The 25107-nt window shown below is 41.0% G+C and overlaps 1 protein-coding gene across 4 annotated transcripts in view; it reads right to left on the reverse strand.

The window, feature by feature from the left end:
* The window catches only part of GNAS (GNAS complex locus), a 252297-nt gene that overhangs the window by 147111 nt on the left and 80079 nt on the right, over window positions 1-25107 (reverse strand). Inside the window, exon 1 of one of the 4 annotated variants that reach the window (XM_073309221.1) lies at window positions 1532-2092. The exons of 2 other annotated variants lie outside the window; for them this stretch is intronic. In XM_073309221.1, the coding sequence (XP_073165322.1) occupies window positions 1532-1670 (139 nt within the window). In that variant the 5' untranslated portion in view covers window positions 1671-2092. Of the gene's footprint in view, window positions 1-1531; window positions 2093-25107 lie in introns of those variants that run through there. One more of the 4 variants, XM_073309222.1, reaches the window with a different exon arrangement.

The raw sequence follows: 25107 nt of genomic DNA on the forward strand, positions 1-25107 counted from the left end.
AGAGAGTATATGTCCATGACCCTTTGAAAAACAGCCTGTTTCCCACCACAACCCTGACATTACACTTCACTGCCTCCCCACCACAGATATTCACACACACCCAATCCCTTTCCTTGTTCCCGTCAAGGATTAACATCCCTTCTCCAACCACTTCCCCATCCTATTTTCCAACACAGTATCCCCCTCATTAAAAATCCATTTCCCCATCTGTCTCCTCCACAGCCTGGCTTGTAAGGTGCATTTCCCTGTTTCCATCCCCAATTTCAAGAGGAGGAGTTCCTCCAGATCTCCCTTCCCCACCCACACCCCAACAATCCCATTTAATTCCTCCTTCCCCAACAGTAAGTGGGATCAGTGAGTTGCCCTGTAGACATGCTAATCCCTGAATAACTCCTCCCCCTCCCTTAAGCACCCCACTCCCTGTGCCCCTGAACCCTATTCCCTCCCTCACCTATTAGGAAGAGCCTGAGTAGGCCCTGAAGATTTACTAGCTCTTTCTGAACAGCTGTTTCCCCCCACATCTCCCTCTAGGCTCAAACCCTGATCTTTCCCAGTCCCCAACCCCCTTACCAGACCTATTTATCGTCCCATAACTCCCTCTCTCAGAGGCAACTGTTTTCCCGCACCTCGCACCCCTTTACACAGCGTCAGGTCCTCAGGAGCCAATGAGCATCCCTACAGACCCGCTTGGACCGCGTGCTTTCCTTTCCCCAAGGCCTTCTCCAGTCCCTCATTACCCAGCAAGAGCCCTCATCTGCTTCTCCCCCTTTCGGAAACCTCCACCCAGACCACCCTTCTTACGGACTCCCCCAAAGATGGTGCTTTTGACCTGTTTCTCCCAGATCCCCCAAGCCTTCCTCTTTACTCAATGAAACTGCGGGGCCCTAGAGACCTACTTCCCACCAACCCCCCTCCTCCTGGCCTAGGGCCACCCCACCTTCCCCAGGGAGAGTAGCCTAGACCTTCCTCCCAACCACTCTCTCCCCTAACTCGAGCCAATGAGTGGGCCCTACACACCTACTTCCCCCGGGCCAGGCCTCTGTCTCCTCACCCACCCACCCCCAGGAAGAGCAGCTGGTGCGTGGCCCTACAGACCTGCTCCCCCAGGCCCCTGTCTCCCCAGGGCCCCCCTGGAAGAGCAGCCGGTGCGTGGCCCTACAGACCTGCTCCCCCAGGCCCTCGTCTCCCCAGGGCCCCCCTAGAAGAGCAGCCGGTGCGTGGCCCTACAGACCTGCTCCCCCAGGCCCCTGTCTCCCCAGGGCCCCCCTGGAAGAGCAGCCGGTGCTTGGCCCTACAGACCTGCTCCCCCAGGCCCCTGTCTCCCCAGGGCCCCCCTGGAAGAGCAGCCGGTGCTTGGCCCTACAGACCCCAGCCCTGTCTCCCCAGCCCCCTCACCCAGCAAGAGCAGCCGGGTGCGCGGCCCTACAGACCTGCTCCCCCAGGCCCCCGTCTCCCCAGGGCCCCCCCTCACCCAGCAAGAGCAGCCGGGTGCGTGGCCCTGCAGACCTGCTCCCCCCCGGGCCCCCCTTACCCAGTAAGAGCAGCCGGTGCGTGGCCCTATAGACCTGCTTGTCCTTCTGCAGCTGCTTCTCGATTTTCTTGTTGGCTTCTCGCTGCGCCTTCTCCTCGTTGCGCTGATCCTCGGTCTTGCTGTTCCCTAAACAGCCCATCTTGGGGAGGGGGCGGCAGGGGGGACCAGGGGAAGGGGGCAGGAGGCGGCTGGGGCTGCTGGGGGGAGGGAGGGAAGGGAGGGAGACACTCTCCCGGGCTCCCTTCTTCCTCCTCCTCCTCCTCCTCCCCCCCCTTTACTCGCTGCTGTGGCTGCCGCTGCCCAGAGACATGGAGAGAGCGGAGCCAGCCAAGGGGGGGCCGATGGCGATGACTTTGCTGCTGCTGCTCAGCCGGGCCTCCTCCCCAGCAGCTGCTGCTTCTTCTCACCCTCCCTCCCAGACCCGCTCCGATCCCCTCAATGCACCTTTCCCGAGAGAAAAAAAAAATAGGGGATCTCCGCACTCCTGGCTGGATCACCGGTTAGTTCGGATTAAAAAAAAAAAAATCCCCCCCCGTTTCCCCTACACACACACACAAGCAAACACACAACAAATCCAGTTGCAGGTCCACCCCACCCCCCACAAAAATAATTCTCCTTAGATCCAAGGCACAGGCTCCAGACGGAGAAACCTCCCCAAATCCTGATCACAGAGAATCTAGAAATGTCTCTTCCTTGCCTCTCCCCCCTCTCCAAAGGGCTGAAGCACCCAAAGGGGTCAATCCAACCCCCAGCTCCCTGCTGGATAAGAAGTCCCTTTTCCTCTCTGAGCAGTGTGGGTTTTCCTCTTCTGCTGCCGCTGCTTCTTCCTCCCTAATGGTGGTTTTTCCAGTCCAAGGCCCCCCCTTTTTTTTCCTCCTTGCTGCTGCTGCTGCTTTTTCACATTAGGTTTCCAGGCTGCTGAATCCTTTGGCTTTTCCAGCAAACAGAGGGAGTGGGGGGCAGAGAGGGGGAGGGGTGGGGGGGGAGAGAGAAGTAAAAGCCGGTTTGGTCTCCCCCCCAAGCAAAACTGGCCCCCCACTAGCGGGTTTTCCCCCTAATTTGTTTTTTCTCCTCTCTCTTTTGCATTTCTCTTAGAGAGAGAGGGAGATATTTATTGAGATCTATAGAGAAGGGAGAGAGAGATGGGGTGGGGCAAGCAAGCTCACACACTGAACCATGGGAACTGAACCATTCACATGATACCCAAACGTCAGGAGTTGCTGACTAGAGGCGCCCTCTTCAAACAAACGCCCAGGGAGGCACCAGGTCGCAGAGGCGAGCGTGCTCGCTCTTATGCGCCCTTTTAAATGCTCCCCATTTGTTCTTCACGTTCAGAAGTTTGCTTATTTAGTGGCTTGGCTACAGCAACAGTGCAAATACGTAGAACAGTGGAATTTCCCTTGACAGGGCATCCTTGTTTGTCTGACATGCAAAACCAAGGTCCTGAGCACTTGTGTTCAGTAAATCCCACAGCAGTTTTGATATGTGAGCTTTGCTGTCTGGTCCTAGTAATACCTTTCTACCTCCTAAAAATGCCTCTGCCAGTTTCAGAAAAAATATTTTACTTTTCTTCCTCCATCCTGATTTCTTTATAGTGGTGTAGTGTAAACAGCTACTTCATTTCCCCACTAAACTCACCATATTAGGGGTAGGTTTCAGAGTAGCAGCCCTGTTAGTCTGTATTCAGGAGAAGAAAAGGAGGACTTGTGGCACCTTAGAGACTAACAAATTTATTTGAGCGTAAGCCTTTGTGAGCTATAGCTCAACTTCATTGGATGCATTCAGTGCCTGTCCTGCAAACACCACAACATAAGGCTTCCTGCACCCTACAGGCCCACTGAAGTCATTGTAGTCTGATTAGTTTATCCAATTTAGGACTAAATTATCTTAATTTTATTCATTAGTATCATGTTTTAATGTTCTAGGCCTGATGCTGCAAACAATTTGGTACATGCATAACTTGAATGACTTTAAATTTAACAATCTCATGGAAAGACTATTCATGCTTAAAGTTAAGTATGTGCCTAAATGTTTGCAGGATTGGAGGTTTAAGTATTCGATTAAAGTTTAAAAACTTTATTCCATACACATTTTAACTAAGCCGTTCATGGGGAAACAGGTGTCACTTTATAAACAAAATACTTATTAGAGAACATCTTTGTATTTAAATGTACATTTATACATGTCATTGGTTGATGAATTTTAAGCCTTTTCTAAACGACATAAGGCCCATCCTGAAAACACTTACGCATATGACCTTTACTTGATGTAGGTGGTTCTATGTGAGTAAAGTTACTGAACTATACCTTTGCCACAACTGTCCCATCTACTTTGATCCTGGAAGGAGCTCAGCATGGGCAGAATCATCTCCCTGCAGGCCTGGGACCAGAGGCAGATGTGTAATTTTAAGCATGCAAATAATTCCACAAAGTAAATGGGACTACTCAGACGGTTAAAGTAAGATTGCTGGATTAAAGCTTTAGACTACATTGCACTACATCCTGTCTCTTGTGTAAATGCCTTTTGCTAGCTAACCATTTCTGGTTTATTTTTAAAAGATTTAAAAAATAAAAATACCCTACCCAAAGCAGGCAGTAACAAGCATAAACAAGTGAACTGCACTTGCAGTTGAAAAATAAAGGTTAGTGCCTTAGTGTTTCTTCTTGTAAAATACTAGTTCCCCAACATTTAGCAAAAAGGGATTTGTTTCTCTAAGGTTCTCATCCTGTAATCTGCAGATGGAAGGAGGCTGTGCAGAGCCTCACAGACTTCAGTGGGGCTTCATGGAGGTATAGGTATGTTTATGCAGAGACACTTACAAGGTCAATACCAAAGAGTTATTTTAAAAAAAACAAACCTGTCACTATAGCCTCGATCCTGCAAACACCTGCACATCTATTAACTTTATGTTTTCATGTGGGTGAAGTTAATTCCTGAAGGGTTTGCAGGACCAGGGGCCATTTTTGTAAAAACCCTTAAATTTGTGCTCCCTCTGTTGACTTCCTATCAACAAAAACTAGTCTCAAAGTTGTGCTAATACTGTTGGTCAGGCTGGTACAGAAGCAAAGATATTTGGCATGATGTTCTGGCATTCCGTCAGCTGAAGTTGTCAAACAAAATGACTGTGTTGATATCCACTCCATTCAAAACACCAGAGGAAAAGAAAAGATCAGGGACTGCCTAATGGAAAAGAACAAGATGGGCAGGGAAAAATATTTTAAGCTTTTAAAAATATTAAAGCACACAATGAAGATATAGATAAGATTACCTGATAGGTAAAATATCAGTTTGGGGTAGATGCTAACTAAGATTCTATATTAGTTATCACTGTATTCTCTCTGAGATTAGTGAAAATGTATGTCCCTCATTCCAAGTAAATTTATTTATCCTCCTTTGGAAAATTAAATTCTGCATAAGAAAATTCCAGTGCACATCATCCAGTTAAAATACTGGCAACCACCTGCAGTAACATAGTTACCTGAATACAATAAGCATCCAGGAAGTCATCTTGAGCTATTAGACTGCACCTATTCTGTTGTCCTTACTTACAGGGACGTGGATCTGAAAGCAATCATAGGTCTGGAACAGAATACCCACCCAGCCTAAGGCTTTAGAGATTTTTCATGGCTTTCAGTGATTCTTTGGTGTCAATCATGAAAGTGACAGGGAATCTGGGCCCTGATCCATAATCCTTTGAAGACAATGGGAAGACTCCTAGCGACTTTACCGGGCATTGGGTCAGGCCCAAAGAAGACCTCAAAGATTTGTCTTGAATCCCCAATGCCCAGAATCAATTGAAGCAGAAGATATATAATTTTCCTGGTTTTTATTAATTATTATTATTATTTGAAATGTATTTGGAGTCAATTTATTTTCAAACAAGTGCCAGTGATATAATAGGGTATTTGCAGTGGGGTGGGGGCCATAGGAGCCAGAGTAAAATTTACATTGAAAATAAAGTAAAAACTAGGACTGTCAAGAGATTTTAAAAAATTAATTGCGATTAATCGCACTGTTAATAATATAATACCATTTATTTAAATATTTTGGATGGTTTCTACATTTTCAAATATATTGATTTCAGTTACAACACAGAATACAAAGTGTACAGTGTTCACTTTATATTTATTTTTGATTACAAATATTTGCACTGAAAAAACAAAAGAAATAGTATATTTCAATTCACCTAATACAAGTACTGTAGTGCAATCTCTTTATAATGAAAGTTGAATTTACAAATGTATAAAAAATAACTGCGTTCAAAAATAAAACAACGTAAAACTTTAGAACCTATAAGTCCTCTCAGTCTTACTTCAGCCAATCACTCAAACAAATAAGTTTGATTACAATTTGCAGGAGATAATGCTGCTCACATCTTGTTTACAATGTCACCTGAAAGTGAGAACAGGTGTTCACATGGCACTGTTGTAGTCGGCATTGCAAGGTATTTATATGCCAGATGCGCTAAAGATTCATACGTCCCTTCATGCTTCAATCACCATTCCAGAAGACATGCGTCCATGCTGATGATGGGTTCTGCTCGATAATGATCCAAAGCAGAGCGGACTGACGCATGTTCATTTTCATCATCTGAGTCAGATGCCACCGGCAGAAGGTTGATTTTCTTTTTTGGTGGTTTGGGTTCTGTAGTTTTCGCATCCAAGTGTTGCTCTTTTAAGACATCTGAAAGCATACTCCACACCTCATCCCGGTCAGATTTTGGAAGGCACTTCAGATTCTTAAGCCGTGGGTCGAGTGCTGTAGCTATCGAGTGCTGTATCTCACATTGGTACCTTCTTTGCGTTTAGTCAAATCTGCAATGAAAGTGTTCTTAAAACGAACATGTGTTGGGTCATCATCCGAGACTGCTATAACATGAAATATACGGCAGAATGCAGGTAAAACAAAACAGGAGACATACAATTCTCCCTCAAGGAGTTCAGTCACAAATTTAATTAAGGTTTCAGAGTAGCAGCCATGTTAGTCTGTATCTGCAAAAAGAAAACGAGTACTTGTGGCACCTTAGAGCATTTTTTTTTAATGAGTATTATCAGCATGAAAGCATGTCCTCTGGAATGGTGGCCAAAGCATGAATGGGCATATGAATGTTTAGCATATCTGGCATGTAAATACCTTGCAACGCCAGCTACAAAAATGCCGTGCAAACGCCTGTTCTCACTTTCAGGTGACATTGTAAATAAGAAGCAGGCAGCAGTATATCCTGTAAATGTAAACAAACTTTTGTCTTAGCAATTGGCTGAACAAGAAGTAGGACTGAGTGGACTTGTAGACTCTAAAGTTTTACATTGTTTTCTTTTTTAATGCAGTTATGTAACAATAAAAAAATCTACATTTGTAAGTTACACTTTCACGATAAAGAGATTGCACTATAGTAGTTGTATGAGGTGAATTGAAAAATACTATTTCTTTTGTTTATAATTTTTACAGTGCAAAAATTTGTAATAAATACAAAGTGAGCACTGTACACTTTGTATTCTGTGTTGTAATAGAAATCACTATATTTGAAAATGTAGAAAAACATCCAAAATATTAGTACATTTCAATTGGTATTCTATTGTTTAACAGTGCAATTAATCGCAATACATTTTTTTAATCACAGTTAACTCAAAAAAATTAATTGCGTGACTTAACTGCGATTAATCGACAACCCTAGTAAAAACTCATCAGTTACCCATTGTAACAGTTATGAAGAGAATGCAGAATTGTCAATATGTACCATCTTATGAAGAAGGGGAAATCTGCCCTCAGCCTCAAGGCGCTTCTGTATTTTCTTTGTCATTAGTCCCTTCCAGATGCGGGGAGATCTTTAACTGGAGTCTCAAAGTACTTACAAATGTGTACACAAATATGATAGTAATTGGAGGTGGAGACAGAAGAAGGCTAAACAAGCTCTCTGGATGGGAAGTGTGGTAGAACATTCACCAACAAGTGCATCATTGCTGTGAAATTGTTTGCATTTGTACATGATGGAACTGGCCATCAGGAAGTTTAGACTTGAAATTAGATGAAGGTTTCTAACCATCAGAGGAATGAAGTTCTGGAACAGCCTTCCAAGGGGAGCAGTGGAGGCAAAAGACATATCTGGCTTCAAGACTAAGCTTGATAAGTTTATGGAGGGGATGGTATGATGGGATTTTGGCATTTAAATCGATCTTTGACTATTAGCAGTAAAGATGCCGAATGGCCTATGATGGGATATTAGATGGGGTGTGATCTGAGTTACTACAGAGAATTCTTTCCTGGGTGTCTGGCTGGTGAGTCTTGCCCACATGCTCAGGGTTTAGCTGATCGCCATATTTAGGGTCAGGAAGGAATTTTCCTCCAGGGAGGATTGGCAGAGGTCCTGGGGTTTTTTCACCTTCCTCTGTAGCATGGGGCCAAGGTGACTTGCTGGAGGATTCTTTGCACCTTGAAGTCTTTAAACCATGATTTGAGGACTTAATGGTCCCTTCTGACCTTAAAGTCTATGATCTCTATTCTAAAACAAAATGTGAATTACGTGTGTGCTGAAATGACACAATGATATGTATATCTGGAGCAGCTGCAGGACAAAGGAATTGTGAAGGTCCTCATATACTGTATACCTGCGTCCTTCTGGGTGGAATAAGACCTTGGGCTATGGTGTTGGATAAGAAGGATGTATTCAACTAATTTACAAAACTCCCATTGATTTACAGTGGAATCAAGATTTGGCCCATTGTGTTAAAACTGGTGCTCTCTTTATTAAAAACGGTAAAAAAAGAAGGATCCAAAATTGTGCATTCTGTGATCACATGACACTTGTATTAGGGACTGTTCCTCATTTATCTGAAAAATGTCTTCTTCACCCACTGCAGGCCTAGACATAGGGAGACGAAACCTATTGACCAGAACCTGCACTGTTTAAGTTAATGGGAGATCAGGTTCTACATGCATTAATTTGTGAGGCTGGGCTCCTTTTAGTTTTTACTGTGTTTCATACTTCCAGCTAAATATTAAAACCTGTTGATATTCCTCCTGGGTCTAAATACAATGATAGGTAAAAGCCCCAGAAGAAATGTTATACTGCAACCCAATATTATCCTGTTGCAGATTCTTTTTTACAGTCTAAAAGAAACATTTCCAAGGAAACTGATACCTCTGCGTGGGTCTAGATCTATGGATTTTGAGGAAAGGGGCATGGAATTTACCCTGGTGGCAAGACAACAATATTCTGTCAAGGTGGTTTAAACCTGAAGTTAAAAATTGCTCCAAAGCAGAGACAGTAGGATCTTTGGAAATTAGTAACATTAAAAGACCACCTTTGTACTCAGGTGATTGTGAGAGGTTTATGTATTGGTAAGTTTCATATAATACTTTTGATTATATTTGATAGATTTGCTAATTAATAATAATTAATTAACACAATTATACGCAGTGGGTGCCCAAAAAAGTTCCACTGGTCCTGAGCACCTGGCAGGATTGGACCCTTGAGTAGAAATGAGAGTTTTCCTTGGGAGAGGTCCATGGTTACTCAGCACATTGTGCTGCTGCCCCATAGGTTGATGACCCTAATGTTTCAGTGAGTCTCAGAGAATTCCTCCTTGTAAAAATAGGGAGCATCTCTGGAACCAGTGGAATCTTTCAACCAGGTGGCACTTTTTAAGGGCACCTAGTGTATCTCTGAGTGTGTGCACGGACATTCATGTGTTGATTAGAGATGTTTTCTCTCTTCTGCAGGCTAGGTTTTTTTTTATTTAGTATAATAAATAAACAAAAGCATAAAAGGCCTATGCTTTTGGGTTAAGACTTCTGAAATGCAGGATCAGACCTACAATTCTCAACATGATTAATTCCCAGTAAACTTGGCCTTCCTGCCAGTCTGATGTGGTGATTAATTAAGGCTACAAGTTAGACTCAGATCCACCTTTTATTTGCCTTGATTAGTTCTGTCATTGCCCGAACAATTCCTCGGAGGAGGTCTCAAAACGCCACAGAGACCCCAATGGCCTCTTGCAGTGAATCAAGTCTACTGCTTACACTTCTGCTAGATGGAGCCATCTTCCACCAGCCATCATCATGCAAAATCCTTTGGGCTCGAAACTAACAACATCTCAGTGATAAAAAAGTTTCTAAGTCTCCTGCTTGCCCTTTGATATGGTAAACAAGGGATCCTTGAGCAGTGGTTCTCAACCAGGGGTCTGGGGCCCCCTGGGGGGGGCCATGAGCAGGCCAGCATTAGACTCACTGGGGCCCAGGATAGAAAGATGAAGTCCTGCCACATGGGGCTGAAGCCCAGGGCCCTGAGAGCTGCCACCCGGGGCTGAAGCTGAAGCCTGAGCAATGTAGCTTTGCGGGAGCCCCTGTGGCATGGCCCCCAGGCAATTGCCCTGCTTGTTCACCCCTAATGTCAGCTCTGGATTTTATATGCAGAAAAACAATTATTGTGGCACAGGTGGGCAGGCCTTGGAGTCTTTATAGCATGTTGGGGGAGGGGGGGCTCAGAAAGAAAACGGTTGAGACCCCCACCCTAGAGTAGCCTCACGCTGGTTTAAGGGGAACAAATACCTTTGAGCCAAGCAATAATCTCATAAGGAAAAACAAAGTGAACTGGACATGGAGCTAGCAGCCTATGCACATTTTTGTCCCCTGCAGTCACCAGCAAAAAAAACAGGTGAACGAGCAGTAACAGGCGAATCAGGTCAAAAATTAAATCATCCTCAATGAAACCCAGGTAGATCAAGAAACTATCATCAAGTAGGACGACAGCAGATCCTATCAAATAGGAAACGATCAGGGTGTAATAAAATGTGCAATGTCACTAATAAACCAGGAGGTGTGCCATCAATAGTTTCTCAAAAGAACAAACTGAAAACACTTTATGAACACACCAAAACAAACAGAACTAATAGGAAAGGTTTCCCTCTCCGGTAGAATAGAAGAATGTTCCATACAAAAATTCTCAGCTTAAAGTTTAAAAAAAAAAAATAAAAAAAAAATCCCAAAACCTACTTATCGAATCGTCCACAATGTTGTTGGTTTTTTGAAGTCCTACCTCCCTCCTTCTAAACTTCTCTTTAACTAAATGAAAACAGACTTTAAGGAATTCGGGATTATGATAATAAAGACACAAACTTAGAGACTTTCATCTTCTACCTTCACCCATCTTCTCTATTATTTATTTGTTTCCCAACCATTCTGGCATTCAGCATTGAACTTTGTAAAAAGTTTCTTATGAAATTGCAGCACAAGTACATCCTAGTGCTCCAGGCAGTACATGTGACATGTTGCTTTCAAAGGGTGGGATCTGAGAGGCAGATTATGAGTCTGAGTTACAATTTCATTACCAGTTTGTTCTTTAGGCAGTGCACGGTTTAGCCCTAAATAATATTATTATTAATTACTGACCGCGCATTCTCATTTTATGGAATGTAACAGGAAGGGGTATAAGAGGATTTCTAAATAGATCTTGGTACATTGTCACAGGTTCTAATGTGCTGTAAACCATCTGCCACTTTTTACATTTTTAATTCAAACTGCATTCAAACTATCACACGCAAAATAGATTTTATCATTGCACATATGTTTGAGTGTGGCAAAGCTATAGTACTCTCAATACCAACCGCCATTATTAAAGATCACCTGCAAAGGAAACAGAATTGAGATTTTGCTGTTTTTCTTACCACAGAAAGCCTGAAAGTGTTATCTAAACAAAAATTTTTTCTTGCCTTGTTATTTTTACATTAAAAACTTAGGCCCCTATCTTAAAGCTGTATTCATACAGCACACAAATGCAGTTCTAGAGCTTAAGTTCTTATCTACGCTGATTTTTTTCCTGGAAGACTCTACAGATAACTGGAGATTTGACAGGACTATGATTTCAGAGGTGCCATGCAATGAAACCATTAAGTCAATGGAGAGGCATTGCAGTCTAGTGGACAAAGCACGGAATTGGTATTCAAGATACCTGGAATGTAGACCTAGCTCTGCCTCTGATCTCCTGTGCAACCTTGGGCAAATCACTTGGCTTCTCTTTCCCCTTCCATCCTTTGTCAGTTTGGCCTCCTCAGATTGTAAGCACTTCAGGGCAGGGACCATTTCTTATGACTATGTACAGTACCCAGGAAAATGAAGCCTCCATCTCAGTTGAGATCTTTAGGCACTACTGTAATATAAATAAATAAAATAAATAATTATTACAGTGGAAAGTGATCTTTAGTAGACTGTAAAACTGTTTTGTTTTTTATTAATACCTATTTAACTCAATCTGTTGGGAGAACGATGGCTTTGTTAAAGTTTTAACGCTCTTGTATTTCATTGGCGGTCTCAGAAAACTCCCAGTTCTCATCTGAGCTCCCAACATTTCCATACATTTTATATACTTAAGGTAACAAAGAAGCAAACTTTCCTTTTTGGAAATATACACACACACACACTTTTCAGGCCTTCTTTATCCACCATCAAGAACAGGGCAGAAACCCAATGGCTTGTTCTTTTACAGGTCACCTGTTTGCTTTATGCTTTTTGGTATTGTAATGCGGAATTTGTTTTTCCATTGCTCCATGCATGCTCTCTTGTCTGAGTAATAGCCTATCCACTTCTGAAGCAATCAGCTTGTTACAGCTTAGGCTACACCACGTAAACATTGAGCAAGTTTCATAGCTGAGAGCCCAGTCCTGGCAGGTGGTGAGCATATTCAGCCTGCATGGCCTTCAATGGGAGTGGAAGATGCTCAGTATCTTATAGCATTCGGCCCTTAGTTACTGAGCCTCCTGCTTGCTCCACATAAATGAATGCAGTAATACTGTATGTGTACATCACCCTCTCCTCTTCAGTCTGTAGGGTCACTGTATTTGTGCTAGTAAAGAGCTGTTGGTAAAAATTCATCCCTCCCTGCACTAATGCTGAGGAATCAGGATTTGTGTAGGGAATGCTGCAAAAGTGAGGACTCAGATGAAATTCACACCCCACCGCCCCCACAGGCGGTAGGGCTGCAGAAAAGCCTTCAGTGTGTCCTCTGCATGGTTTTGGAATAACTAGATTCAAGAAAGTGCAGGTGCAGAATGGGGCTCCTGGCAGACTCCTTCTCCCTAATAACTCTTCTGCTGCAGTCTACTTGAAACAGCGTTGAGTCCCCTCTAGCACAGCGTTTCCCAAACTGTGTTCCGCGGAACACTGGTGTTCTGCACGATGTGATTAGGTGTTCCGTGAAAGAATTGTAATGAAAAAAAAGGGTCTTACACTTTATTTTTGTACTACTTTATACGCGCTTTCCAGTTAGAAATGGTTAGTTCAAGTTATTTTACATTTGTATTTTTGCTTTGTTTTATAAAATAAAATATATTTGAGCATAAATAATGCAATTTTTTATTTTAAAACCAAACGACTACAAAACAATATTATAAGTGTTCCGTAAATATATACCAGGTGTTCCGTGGCCAAAAAAGTTTGGGAAACGCTGCTCTAGCATATAGGGGAGGGACAGTCCCATGCTCCATGCAGGGTTCTCTCACTTACCTGCATTTCATTTACATAGCCACACATTTATCCTGCAATATTTTAGCTTGGGATTGGTGTTAGTATTACTGAGAAAGACACTAACTCCATGCAAATGACTGGTCAGGCAGGCGTCTCCCAAGGATGTCTTCCAGAGGAAGATTTCAGCAGCCACATTATTTGTTTTGTTTAAAATGATTTCGGTCTTGATAGTGTCTCTGTAGCAAAGCGGCACACGTGCTAAGCATGCACAGCACTGCCTATTGTGAGGTACACAGAAAGGGATAGATTTAATTGATTTTGTTATTTGAAATATCTTGTAGCTGCAGGGAGAATCCTAGCCAGCAAGCTGAAATAGAACCACGCTTTTAGAGGACATTTTGGGGCCTAATGTTCCTGCATTGCCTTTTTAGGATTCAGCCTTAACTTTGTATTTCTAGGCCCCTGCCCTGTTTGGCCTAGCTCATGCATGGGCATGTGTGTTATTACTACTAGAGCTGGGCGAATGCCACACAATATTTTCCATGAATATACACTTGAATGAAAAGCATGTTCACTTTCCCTGAATATTCTAGTGAGCGCGTTTATAGACAATCTCCTCAAAGAGAGACTTTCTCCTTTAGTATTATCTCTGATCCTTTGGTCATGTGCCCAGGCTGAGAAAGTTCAGCCTCTTCCCCCAAAGCAGGGATTCTGTAGAGAGTTCATCATTTTTGTGAGTGGGTTGTTGGGAGATGGTCAAAGCTGATGGTCCTAGATTGCTCTGTGTCAGCTCCTGAGGCAGTCATTCAGTCAAGCGTCTGCTACAAAATAGATGCTGTAATGCACAATGGAAGTTGCAATGCAAGATGAAGGTCACCCTCCAAAATGAAAGTTACAGTAAAAATGTCATTCACAAAACAATGGTGCTCACAACATGGCACTAACATCCCCCAGTGTCACAATCACAGAGCATCCAGGAAGACAAGATTACAGAGAGAAAAGGTAGGAAGAGCTGCCTATCTGGTGGACACTGACCAAACCAGGACTCACAGGAGAGGTGAGACATCAGACTACAAAGGATGTGTTGAGGACTGGGTTATTTTTCAAAGATCTGTAGCTCTCTAGTGCTGTTTAAGAGTAAAGTGACTATTATTGCTAAGCCTTGCTGTCCTGCCACATTGTCCCTGAAGGAGTTAATTAAGACGTTCAGAGTGCCAACAACATTCATGCATTTTTTAAAGAAAAGTGTATCGCTGCAGAAGTTGAATGTGCTGATATCCACAGTTATACAGGGAGGTGTCCTATTTGCCATGGGTTAGCAGATTTTTCAGTCTCTGCTCAGGTACACATGCAACTGTCATGTATTCTATACATATGTGAACGACTGACATCTTTCTAGATGAAGTACAGCATATTGTGGTTTTAGCTCAAGGTTATTTGTCTTTGTTTCTTGGAATGTTAGGTGTAGTACATTTGCTAAAGCCCCATGCACTTCCAACTTGTTTAGAGACTGTTTAATCCAGTGGTTTTCAACAAAGGGAAGGAGAAACTTCGGGAGTACACAGAGGTCTTCCAGGAGGTACATCAACTCATCTAGAGGTTTGCCTAGTTTTACAACAGGGTACATAAAAAGCAGTAGCAAAGTCAGTACAAACTAAAATTTTATATAGACAATTACTTGGTTATATGGCTCTATATACTATACACTGAAACGTAAGTACAATATTTATATTCCAACTGATTTATTTTATAATTATGTGGTCAAAATGATAATGTAAGCAATTTTTCAGTAACAGTGTGCTGTGACACTTTTGTATTTTTAGTTCTGATTTTGTGAGCAAGTAGTTTTTAAGTGAGGTGAAACTTAGGGGTATGCAAGACAAATAGGACTCCTGAAAGGGGTACAGTAGTCTAGAAACATTGAGAGCCACTGGTCTAATCAACTGATCTGTTCCCTGTCTTGTATTCCTTGCCTTGATCTACACTTGCTACAGTAGATGTATTGAAGCGTGATGGCTGTAATTTAGCGTATAATTTTTTGGTTGGGGAGGGGGGGAAGGCTACACTGAGTGAATGAATATACATTCTGTCAGCACAGCTATGATCCTAAAATAGAATTAAATTATTATGCTGCTCCTACACTCTACACCCTTTACCCATTCTAAAACAAATCTTTTGCTCTAATCCTTTTTAGATTAACTACTGAACTATATGAGGAAATATGGGGCAAATGGGATGATCTGATACAGAACCCCCCCTATAACTTTTACAAAAACAATATATACCTACTGTCATTCATAACCTATAATACCTCAACTCTTCTGTATTCCTCTACCATTGGTATTTGTTACATCTCTTAATATGTATGTAAGAAAATAAGGATCCACCTGGCTGCAGGAGCGCTGGTTTTCTAGTTAAATTCCTCAGGGCCAACAGGAGAGTAAAGCAAGAGCACAGACTTAGCAAAGGACTTCCTAACCACAAACATTTTACTCCTAAAAAAGCACAGCAGAATTATGGAAAACAAACTCCTGAATTCAACCTATCTCCCGCAGTCTGATCTCACCCTGTCTGCGAGTCCTGGTTCTGGCCAGCATCTTTAGGCAAGGGAGAGTCTCTCCTATCTTCACTCTCTCCAGGAAGTTCTGCTTACAAGTGGTGACAGAATACATAGCCCCTTCCTTCGAAACATCATCTAACCTTTCTTTTAAAGCTATCTCCCTCCCATTCTGTCCAGGAATTCTCCACACCAGCCCTATGTCTCCTCCCCCCTGCTTCTGTGTCTTTTGTCTCAAGGAACTGGATTAGTCATTGAGAGCCATTCCAAGTCAATGACCCTGCTAGTAGAGAACTCATTGTTCCAGTAGGGAAGAATCATTCAATGAAATGAGAGAGCTAGCAAGGGCCATTATTAGCCCTCTTTAAGGTGACCCACACCTTATCACCAATACACAGTCTCTAGAATAGACTGACTATTAGGATTAGATTGGTCTAATTATTAGATTGGTCTAACTATTAGATTGGATCTAACCAGGATTAGACTGGTTTTCAACACAGACTGGATATCTTAGTCCAACATGGACATTGCAACACACAGTGAGGCTGCAGTAAAGGTTACAATCACAAAATGGCGTTCACAAAGCAAAACGGAATCTGCAATTGAATACAGACATATCTCCAAAATGGTCACCAGATCAACTATTATATTGATCTTTAATAAAAACGTTTTAGTCACTAAAATACATTTTGTTCTTTTTTATACCGATTTGTACAAATATTTCTATGGATTCATCTTTGGCTACAAAAAAAAAATCTATTTTTTCAAACTACATTCCAGTGTAGGAACATTTCACTTTACCTGCTTTACTTTAATGCTATCATGAAAGGAACCTCTTTGAAGTTTTCTTATTAGAAAAGCTTTAAAAATTAAGCAATCTGAATTATTTTTCTATGAACCATATTATCTTCTTAAGCAGTAAAAAGTTAACTTCAACTCAAATCATTTTATTGGAAAAATTGATAAAGAGAGTAGACCAGATTCACATATTGCTGCCCTATATTCTCTCTAAATGTAACATCTAAATTCTTAGAATTTTTCATGTTAAAGTTTATAGCCAATTGAGTTTGGCTTTTATATCAGAAAGTTTGTCATGTAAATGTCATTCTCTAGCTGTAACAAACCTGTTAATGAATATGATCCCCAAGAAAACATACATTTCAGCACCAAATCCAAGTTCAACTATGGTACTTCAAAACACAATCACATTTGACTCATTGTGTAAGAAAATTGTATCTTGGAGATGCTGTATGTTCAAAACCAAAAAGACCAGCATAGGTTCAATTCACACATTGTTCTCAATATATTCTGGCTTCTGAATTGTCAAGCATATCAGTTGTCAAAGATTTTGTGTTATTGTCAAAGGGACATGGTCGATTACTTTCTATAATTAATTGGGTGTGGGGTTTTTTTTTTGTTTGTTTATTTGTTTTTCAGTACAGTTATCAATTTTTAGCAGAAATGGGCTAAAGAGTCAATGCTGGGGTTTCAATTCCAGGCTAGTTTAGGACCAATGTTCCCATTTGGCTTCAATGGTTATGGCACCAAAACTGCATGAAGTCTTCTATTGAGATATCACTTCCATCCAAACAGGAAAGAGAAAATAGTCCCTTTCTGGTTTTGAATCCAACCCAGGCTCAAATCTGGGGAGGCAGGTTCAGATCCAGGAATTTAAATACAACTCCCTTGAAATGTGCAGAGATTCCATATTAACGGTGCCATTTTTGGCCTCTCTCAATTGTTTAGTAATACTTAGTTTAACCCATTTTCATCTGACAAACTGCAGTCCCCACCCTCATTTCCTGTAGACCACAAATCAACATGGCTTTTACTTGTTTATTTCGTTATTTCATTTCTATTAACCTGATCTATGGTGCCATGATTGTTGACATCCCATGGCTCTCCGAATAGTGGCTGTTAGTTAACTTGTGCTCCCTCTACTGTCTGACTTGCTTTGCAAAAGCACAGCAAATATAGTGAAGAACTTTTCAAATTTCTTGGTGACAAAGAAGTCTATTTTATTTTTTTAATTTTAGAACAAAAGGTTATTTGCCTGCAGATTTTAATGATTGCAACAAGGTCCTAAATTAGAATCTTTTCAAGATGAGAGAGAGTATGTATCCCTCTTGTAAGGCCTGCATAGTGCAAAAGCAACATGCATACAACTCCTACTGAAGTCCATATTTTCAGAACATTTGTCTTCCTTTTCGGACAGCACTGTGGGGAACAAAGGGATAATGGTCCTGCTCCAGCTGAACTCAATGGACAGAATTGGGCAATATGTTAGCTAATAACTATGGACCAGATTTTCAGAAATGCTGAGCAGCCAGGATTCCAGTTAAAGTCAGTGTAAGCTGCAAATGCTCAGCCCATGTGAACATTACTTCCTTTTATCTTGATTATTACGAAGATTAGACCAAATCCTTCAAAAGGAAGCAAAGCCTGAGTAAAAGGGCTGCTGTGGGTTCCATGTTTCAGCATGCTGGTATGTGCTATGTTTGGACCCACTACTTCTGTTTGACAAGCCTGTGCTCCCCTCATTTCCTTTGGAATACCCACCGGCAAACTGCACATCAACAGTGCACATGCAAGGATGTGGAAACCCTTCCGTGATCCCTTCACCTTTGTAGCAGCAACACAGGCTTTCCCACTGCTTATGGGAAGAGATGTGCTGTCTAGTCATAAACTCTGAATCTAGCTGAACAGTTCTTGGATGCAAGATTTTGACTGGAGACTCTCTCCTTTAGAGCCTTTGGTGACCACATTACCCAACTTGCAGAGTGACTTCTGTAATTCCTAGAAATATTTGCAAAAATTTATATCCAAGTCATTTTTATCCCTTCCACCTGAAGTAATATTTATAAACTAGAACCAAACAAATTAGAGCAATTTCAATTTTAACTCTGAGGCTAGGCAAGAGCTTAAAGATCGTACTGCACTATTTACTGTATTTCCCTCTATTTAATATTTTGCGAGCAGAATAGGTTAGAACAGGGGTTCTCAACCTTTTTCTTTCTGAGCCCTCCCAGGCTATAAAATACCTATGCCACAATATCTAGTTTTCTGCATATAAAAGCCAGGACCAGCATTGGGGGTAGCAAGCAGAGCATTTGCCTGGGGCCCCATACTACAGGGGACCCCAGGAAGCTAAACTGCTCAGGCATCGACTTCAGTCACAGGTGTAAGTGCTTGGCGCCCCGGGCTTCAGCCCCATGTGGGACTTCACCTTTCTGCCCTGGGCCCCAGCGAGTCTAACACTGGCCCTGCTTGGTTGACCCCCTGAAACCTGAATATGTGCCCCCCCCACCCCAACCGCCCCCCAGAGGACCCCAGACCCCTGGTTGAGAATCCACTGGGTTAGAACAGTTGCAAAGAGCTATTCCATTTAAATAATTTGTCCAATTAGAAGGTTAGGTAGTATATGGATATGTATGAAATATTTTGGGCCTGTGCTGCACTTGTAAATAGGTGATAAACCCATCTTTCCCGTAAGTGATTCAGCAACAATAAGTACTTACTGTTATTTAATGATGCAATGGTTTAAAGACTTGACTACTGTACAGCATGTAATCTGACTCAACAACAGACAATACATTGGGCTGAAAGGCCTTTCAGAGAAAAGAATAATAGATTTAATCTCTGTGTTTAAAAAAAAAAGGAAATATCCTGTTACTCTTAGAAAAGGAAAACGTATAAGAAGAAAATGAATAAAATAGAAGAGAGGTTTATTCTATCTTTAGAGATGACCATTTGGGTCAGTTTATTTTATAAACTACAACATTATTCCAAAAAGTAGTTAAATAGTTATTCCTCTTGGGAATTAGGGATGAATTGGAATGGTTCACATCAGACTATAGCTGAAATGCACATGAAAATAAATTCTAGTAAAAATAAGCCTATAAAATGTTGTTTACGCTGGCAAGTAACCAGCTGGACTATAAAAGCCAATGGTACGATTGACTACCTTACTTATTTTGCAACTGTTACACTAAATAGGTGTTTTAGAGAATCAATTTCCTCACAAGAGATACCTTAAACAGACTTATGGGGCTTAAAACAAAGAGAATCAGACTTTTGGGATCGATTTCCTGTTTATTATTGTACTTAATTATACTTTAAGGATGAAATTCTCCCTTCCTCAAACAAAGCACAAGTAAGTGATTGCCACTCAGTGGTGAGGTGGCTATGATTTCCTCCCACCTGAAAAGCCCACTGTTTTTTGTTTTAATGTAGTGAAAATACTCACTGAAAAAATCCTCACAAAGCCTTTATGAAATGACACTCAAAACACCTCCTATGTGATTTGCTTTGTAAGCATAGTTATTCCTCAGACACACAAGAGCACACGCCTATTGTCCAGAATTAAAAACTTGTAATTCTGTAAGTCAAACACAGTAACACAATAACCAAGTCCCCGCTCACTAATTAGTTAGACCTGCCATTCTTCTGTATCTGCTTATAGATACTTATGCACTTTAACCAACTTATTTGCTTTTTCAGCATCTTAACTTCTTATGAAGTTTCAATCAAATCAGTCCTAATGTGCTAAAAGCCCAATGCATTGGTGCTGAGCTGGCCAGACAGGACCACATTTTGAGATAAACATGAATCCCGTCTGTAAAATCTTGACAATATTTATATTTTACTTTAGAAGAACTAGATCTGTTTACATTACTTTAGTCCATTCAGTCATTTGTTTCCTACCACCTCTTTCAACTTTATGCATGTATAATTCTCATTATAGAGAGACTTCAGTGAAAATGAGAATCAGGCCCACAGATTTAGATAAATTTTTAAACTGATGTTTGGTAATTGCAAAACATTAAACTCCAGTTTGTAGCACTGATCAACAGCTTTCATGTTTACTACAGTTAGAATGAAAAATACTGAGCAAATCCAACTCTACGAAGGACTTAAAAATTAAGTTGAGCAAGACAGGTTTCTATAGAACATTGTATGGGATACCCTTCTCACCTTCCAGAAATTTCTAGATTCCAGAAAACAAAGCTGCAAACACTAGTTCACAACTTCATTCCTTTCTCTTCAACATTCTCTGACAGTTCATTCCACTCATTAGCCACATGCCTCTTTAATCACAGATGTAATAGCATGTTTCCTTTCTCTATACTTCTGGGCAGCTTTATAACATTCTCATTGTTTCTAAATAATAAGGACATTAGAACCTAATGTTGTTGTGTGTGTGTGTGTGTGTGTGTAACACCCTTTTAAATATAAAACATGTAAAACTTTCGCAGTGACAAACATTTTTAACAAAATTTAAAAAAAACCACCTTATTTTAGGCCTCTTTTTTCAAAAATTACACGTGTTCAGTTATAGGCTCCAAAATGCATGCCTAATTTGTCATGCAATTGCCACAATAAGGCATGCAGTGATGGTAACAATATGTGCAAGTGAGACAGTCCTGAAAAGTGGGCCCTTTACGGCAGGCATTACAACTGAATTGTAGATTTCAGACTATAAGACAGGAGGTCACATTTACAAGAGCTGAACATTTTTAATACAAGTGAAGAAAGGTATCAAATGACAAAGAGGGCACATTACCAGAAAGCAGGCAGAGGCATGAACAATAAATTCCTGTAGATTCCATACAGCTACAGGTTTCAAAGTAGCAGTGCATACAGCTACAGTGAACTACAGGGAAAGAATTCCATAACACACCCTGAGAACAGTGGCATAAATATAGAGTCACAAATATACGATTGGGCTTAAGTAAAAAGGCAAATAATTTTAAATACTTGCTAGCAAATAAATTCTGGTAATAAAATTATAGTCTTCAAAAAACTCTAAATGGGCTATTATTGATGAATCTGGACTTTTTGATGATTGACAGGTGCCCCCAGAAACTTGATGTAGGTGTGAGAGGTTTGCTGAATTCAGTGGAGCAGCCAGTAGTCACTGGAGCAGCCAGTAGAACCTCAGACTTACGACCACCAGAGTTACGAACTGACCAGTAAACCACACACCTCATTTGGAACCCAGAGTACACAATCAGGCAGCAGCCAGAGACCCCTTCCCCCAGCACCCCCCAAAAAGCAAATACAGTACAGTACTGTGTTACATGTAAACTACTAAAAAAAAGGGAAAGTTAAAAAAAAGATTTCACAAGGGAAGGAAACTGTTTCTTTGCTTGTTTCATTTAAATTAAGATGGTTAAAAGCAGCATTTTTCTTCTGCATAGTAAAGTTTCAAAGCTGTATTTAGTCAATGTTCAGTTGTAAACTTTTGAAAGAACAACCATAACGTGTTGTTCAGAGTTACGAACAGTTCAGAGTTATGAACAACCTCCATTCCTGAGTGGCTTGTAACTCTGAGGTACTACTATACTGATGTTATGTCACAGAACCGATCAGCATTAAACAAGTCAATTACACTCTTCAGGAAATGGTTTCCTGAACTACCAATGTGATATATGCCATCATGTGCCAGCAATGCCCCTCTGCCATGTACACTGGCCAAACCAGACAGTCTCTACGCAAAAGAATAAATGGACACAAATCGGACATCAGGAATCATAACATTCAAAAACCGGTAGGAGAACACTTCAACCTCTCTGGCCACTCAGTAAAAGACTTAAGGGTGGAAATTCTGCAACAGAAAAGCTTCAAAAACAGACTCCAACGAGAAACTGCTGAGCTTGAATTAATATGCAAACTAGATACCATTAACTTAGGTTTGAATAGAGACTGTGAGTGGCTGCGTCATTACACATATTGAATCTATTTCCATATGTTAAGTATCCTCACACCTTCTTGTCAACTGTCTAAATGGGCCATCTTGATTATCACTACAAAAGTTTTTTTCTCCTGCTGATTATAGCTCATCTTAATTAATTAGCCTCTCACAGTTTGTATGGCAAATTCCACCTCTGTGTATAGATCTTCTTACTATATGTTCCATTCAATGCATCCAATGAAGTGGGCTGTAGCCCACAAAAGCTTATGCTCTAATAAATTTGTTATTCTCTAAGGTGCCATAAGTACTCCTGTTTTTTAACAATTCAAAATGACCCACTGTTTTGGATGATAGTCATGGATTCTACCTAGCTTCATGCGTTCAAAGGTGCTTATGGTTTGGGGAGCTAAATTAATCTATCTGCTTGTAAAATGCACTTTTTTGGTGCACATCTTTTTTGTGCGTTGTCACAGGGCTGCTAATAAGAATTAGCAGGAGTTGAACAGGTTTCTGCAATTAATTCTGATAATCTGTTCATACTGAAGCCAGCTGGGCAACTGAAACTTTCTTGTGGGGTAAAAATTTCAGAAGTGCCTGTGGGCCAGATTTCTAAATGTAATTAGGCACGAATTGGGATTTTCAAAAGCACCTAGGCAACTGTGGAAGTTAGGCACCTAGGCCTTTTTGAAAACCACACTCTCTATCTGCATCTTTAAGCACCTAAATACCTTTAAAAATCTGGCCCACATGATTTAGGAGCCTATGTCCCATTTTCAAAAGTATCGGAGGCACGTAGGCTCCTAAACCACTTGGGTGCTTTTGAAAATATTGCCCTTGGTCCAGTCCATGGGAGTCTTTTACAGCGATCCCAAAGAGGGTGGCCATTAATTACCATTTGTTTCTCTACTTGCCCACTCCAAATTAGCTATCGACCAAGCTTTCTTTTTATTTGGGAAGATGTTCGACAAGCTCTCACACTGTACAGACACTGTTGATTCCCAATGGATTCTGACAAGTGTTGCAGCCGAATATTGGGTGAATCTGTAGACACAAATGCCTGTTTCCATGTGCAGAGACTTTACAATTATTTTAAAGAAATGCCTATTACTTTTTATTCAATGACTGTGCTTGGAGTTTGTTCCTTCACTGCTCCTTGGAGGTTCCTGTTAACTGCTGGAAATGGCCCACCTTGATTATCACTACAAAAGGTTTTTCCCCCGCCACTCTCCTGCTGGTAATAGCTCATCTTAAGTGATCACTCTCCTTACAGTGTGTATGACAACACCCATTTTTTCATGTTCTGTGTGTATATAAATCTCCTCACTGTATTTTCCACTGAATGCATCCGATGAAGTGAGCTGTAGCTCACGAAAGCTTATCCTCAAATAAATTGGTTAGTCTCTAAGGTGCCACTAGTACTCCTTTTCTTTTTGCGAATACAGACTAACACAGCTGCTACTCTGATTCCTTCATTCACTTTTCAATCTTTTCCTGTTCCTTCTTTGTCTCCAGAAGCAACATTTTCCCTACGGCCACAGTGACAGTTTTGCCTTTAAGCCTTCAATTAATATCCTCTCATTAGTGATGTATTTCATTCATTTAGACATGCATGTACAGTTCTGCATTTGCCACTGCAAGTTTATAATGAAAACGGTGATTATATCTGAACACCTCTGTTTGCTTGCAAAATGTGAAACACGGATGAACACACACATATCTGTACAAAGGTCCAGTCTTGCAAACGCATGTGAGCAAAGGGCCCCAGGCCCAACCCCAGGCTAGGCATGTGTATACCATTCTACAGATAACTGTTGTACATGCAGTTATCTGTACTCTTCCTCTTTTTCTAGGTGTGCGTCTCCTTTAGAAAGTAGGGAAAATGTCAGCCTCCATGTACCTCTTGCCATGTTCAGAATAATGAATTCAGGATTTAGCAGCTGTAAATGTATGCTTCAAAATCAACAACTATGCTGTATAAAAATGAATCTGTCCCTCTATCTAAAAAAGAATGCCTCCCCTCCTCTCCTAAACTATCACAGGTTTTTTCCCTATCCATTGCCCATTTTTCTCACAAAACTGCCATCTTCTGCTTTCTTACATATGCATGGGTTTCAGGGATTTCTATTTCTGCTGCCTTCTCAGATTACAAATTTCTTTTTGTGTTAATTAAGCTGAAAAAAATTGAAAGAATGTCACTGACTCTACAAAGAACACAAAACAGACTTGCTTGAAAAGCTAAAAATAGATTGTTCCGTCCTGAGTACGGACTGCTCAGTTTTCAAACTATTTGTACAATGCAAATTAATTGCAGCTGGCCAATTCATCTATTTAGATGTATGTGACAGAAATGAATGTACTACTGTAAGTGTAAAGCCCTTTCAGGTAGCTGGATCATGTCGAATACGGTGGTGGCATGCTTTTAACGTTCTGAAAATGCAACTTGGCAAATGGTCTATTGATTTGACGCTCTCCCTCAATAAAACAAAACCGAACCCAAACAGCTGAGATTTTAGATATGAGGCTGATGTGCACATACAGAAAGCTATAAGCAACCTTTCATGTATATTTTTAGCATCCAGAGTATATGTATGAAAGCAGTTGCATTCATCTTGCTAAAAATTATCTTTTCCATAAGGTACCTAAAAATGTCTCTACCCACCTCTTTAAGATAATTTCAAAAAGGATAAATAAATAATCAGATTTTTTTGTCTTTTCTATGCCTAAATATTTCCATTAAATAATTTTATAACTTTTCTGGGTTTTCTCCCCAAAAGGAAATTAAATAACAAGCTACACTATAGCTATTAAGGAGAAAACGTCAGGAAAATCTAAAAGGAGGCTGACAGTCAATCCTGGCTGTTATTGCTG

This window comes from Lepidochelys kempii, chromosome 13 (assembly GCF_965140265.1).
Source record: "Lepidochelys kempii isolate rLepKem1 chromosome 13, rLepKem1.hap2, whole genome shotgun sequence".
NCBI lineage: Eukaryota > Metazoa > Chordata > Testudines > Cheloniidae > Lepidochelys > Lepidochelys kempii.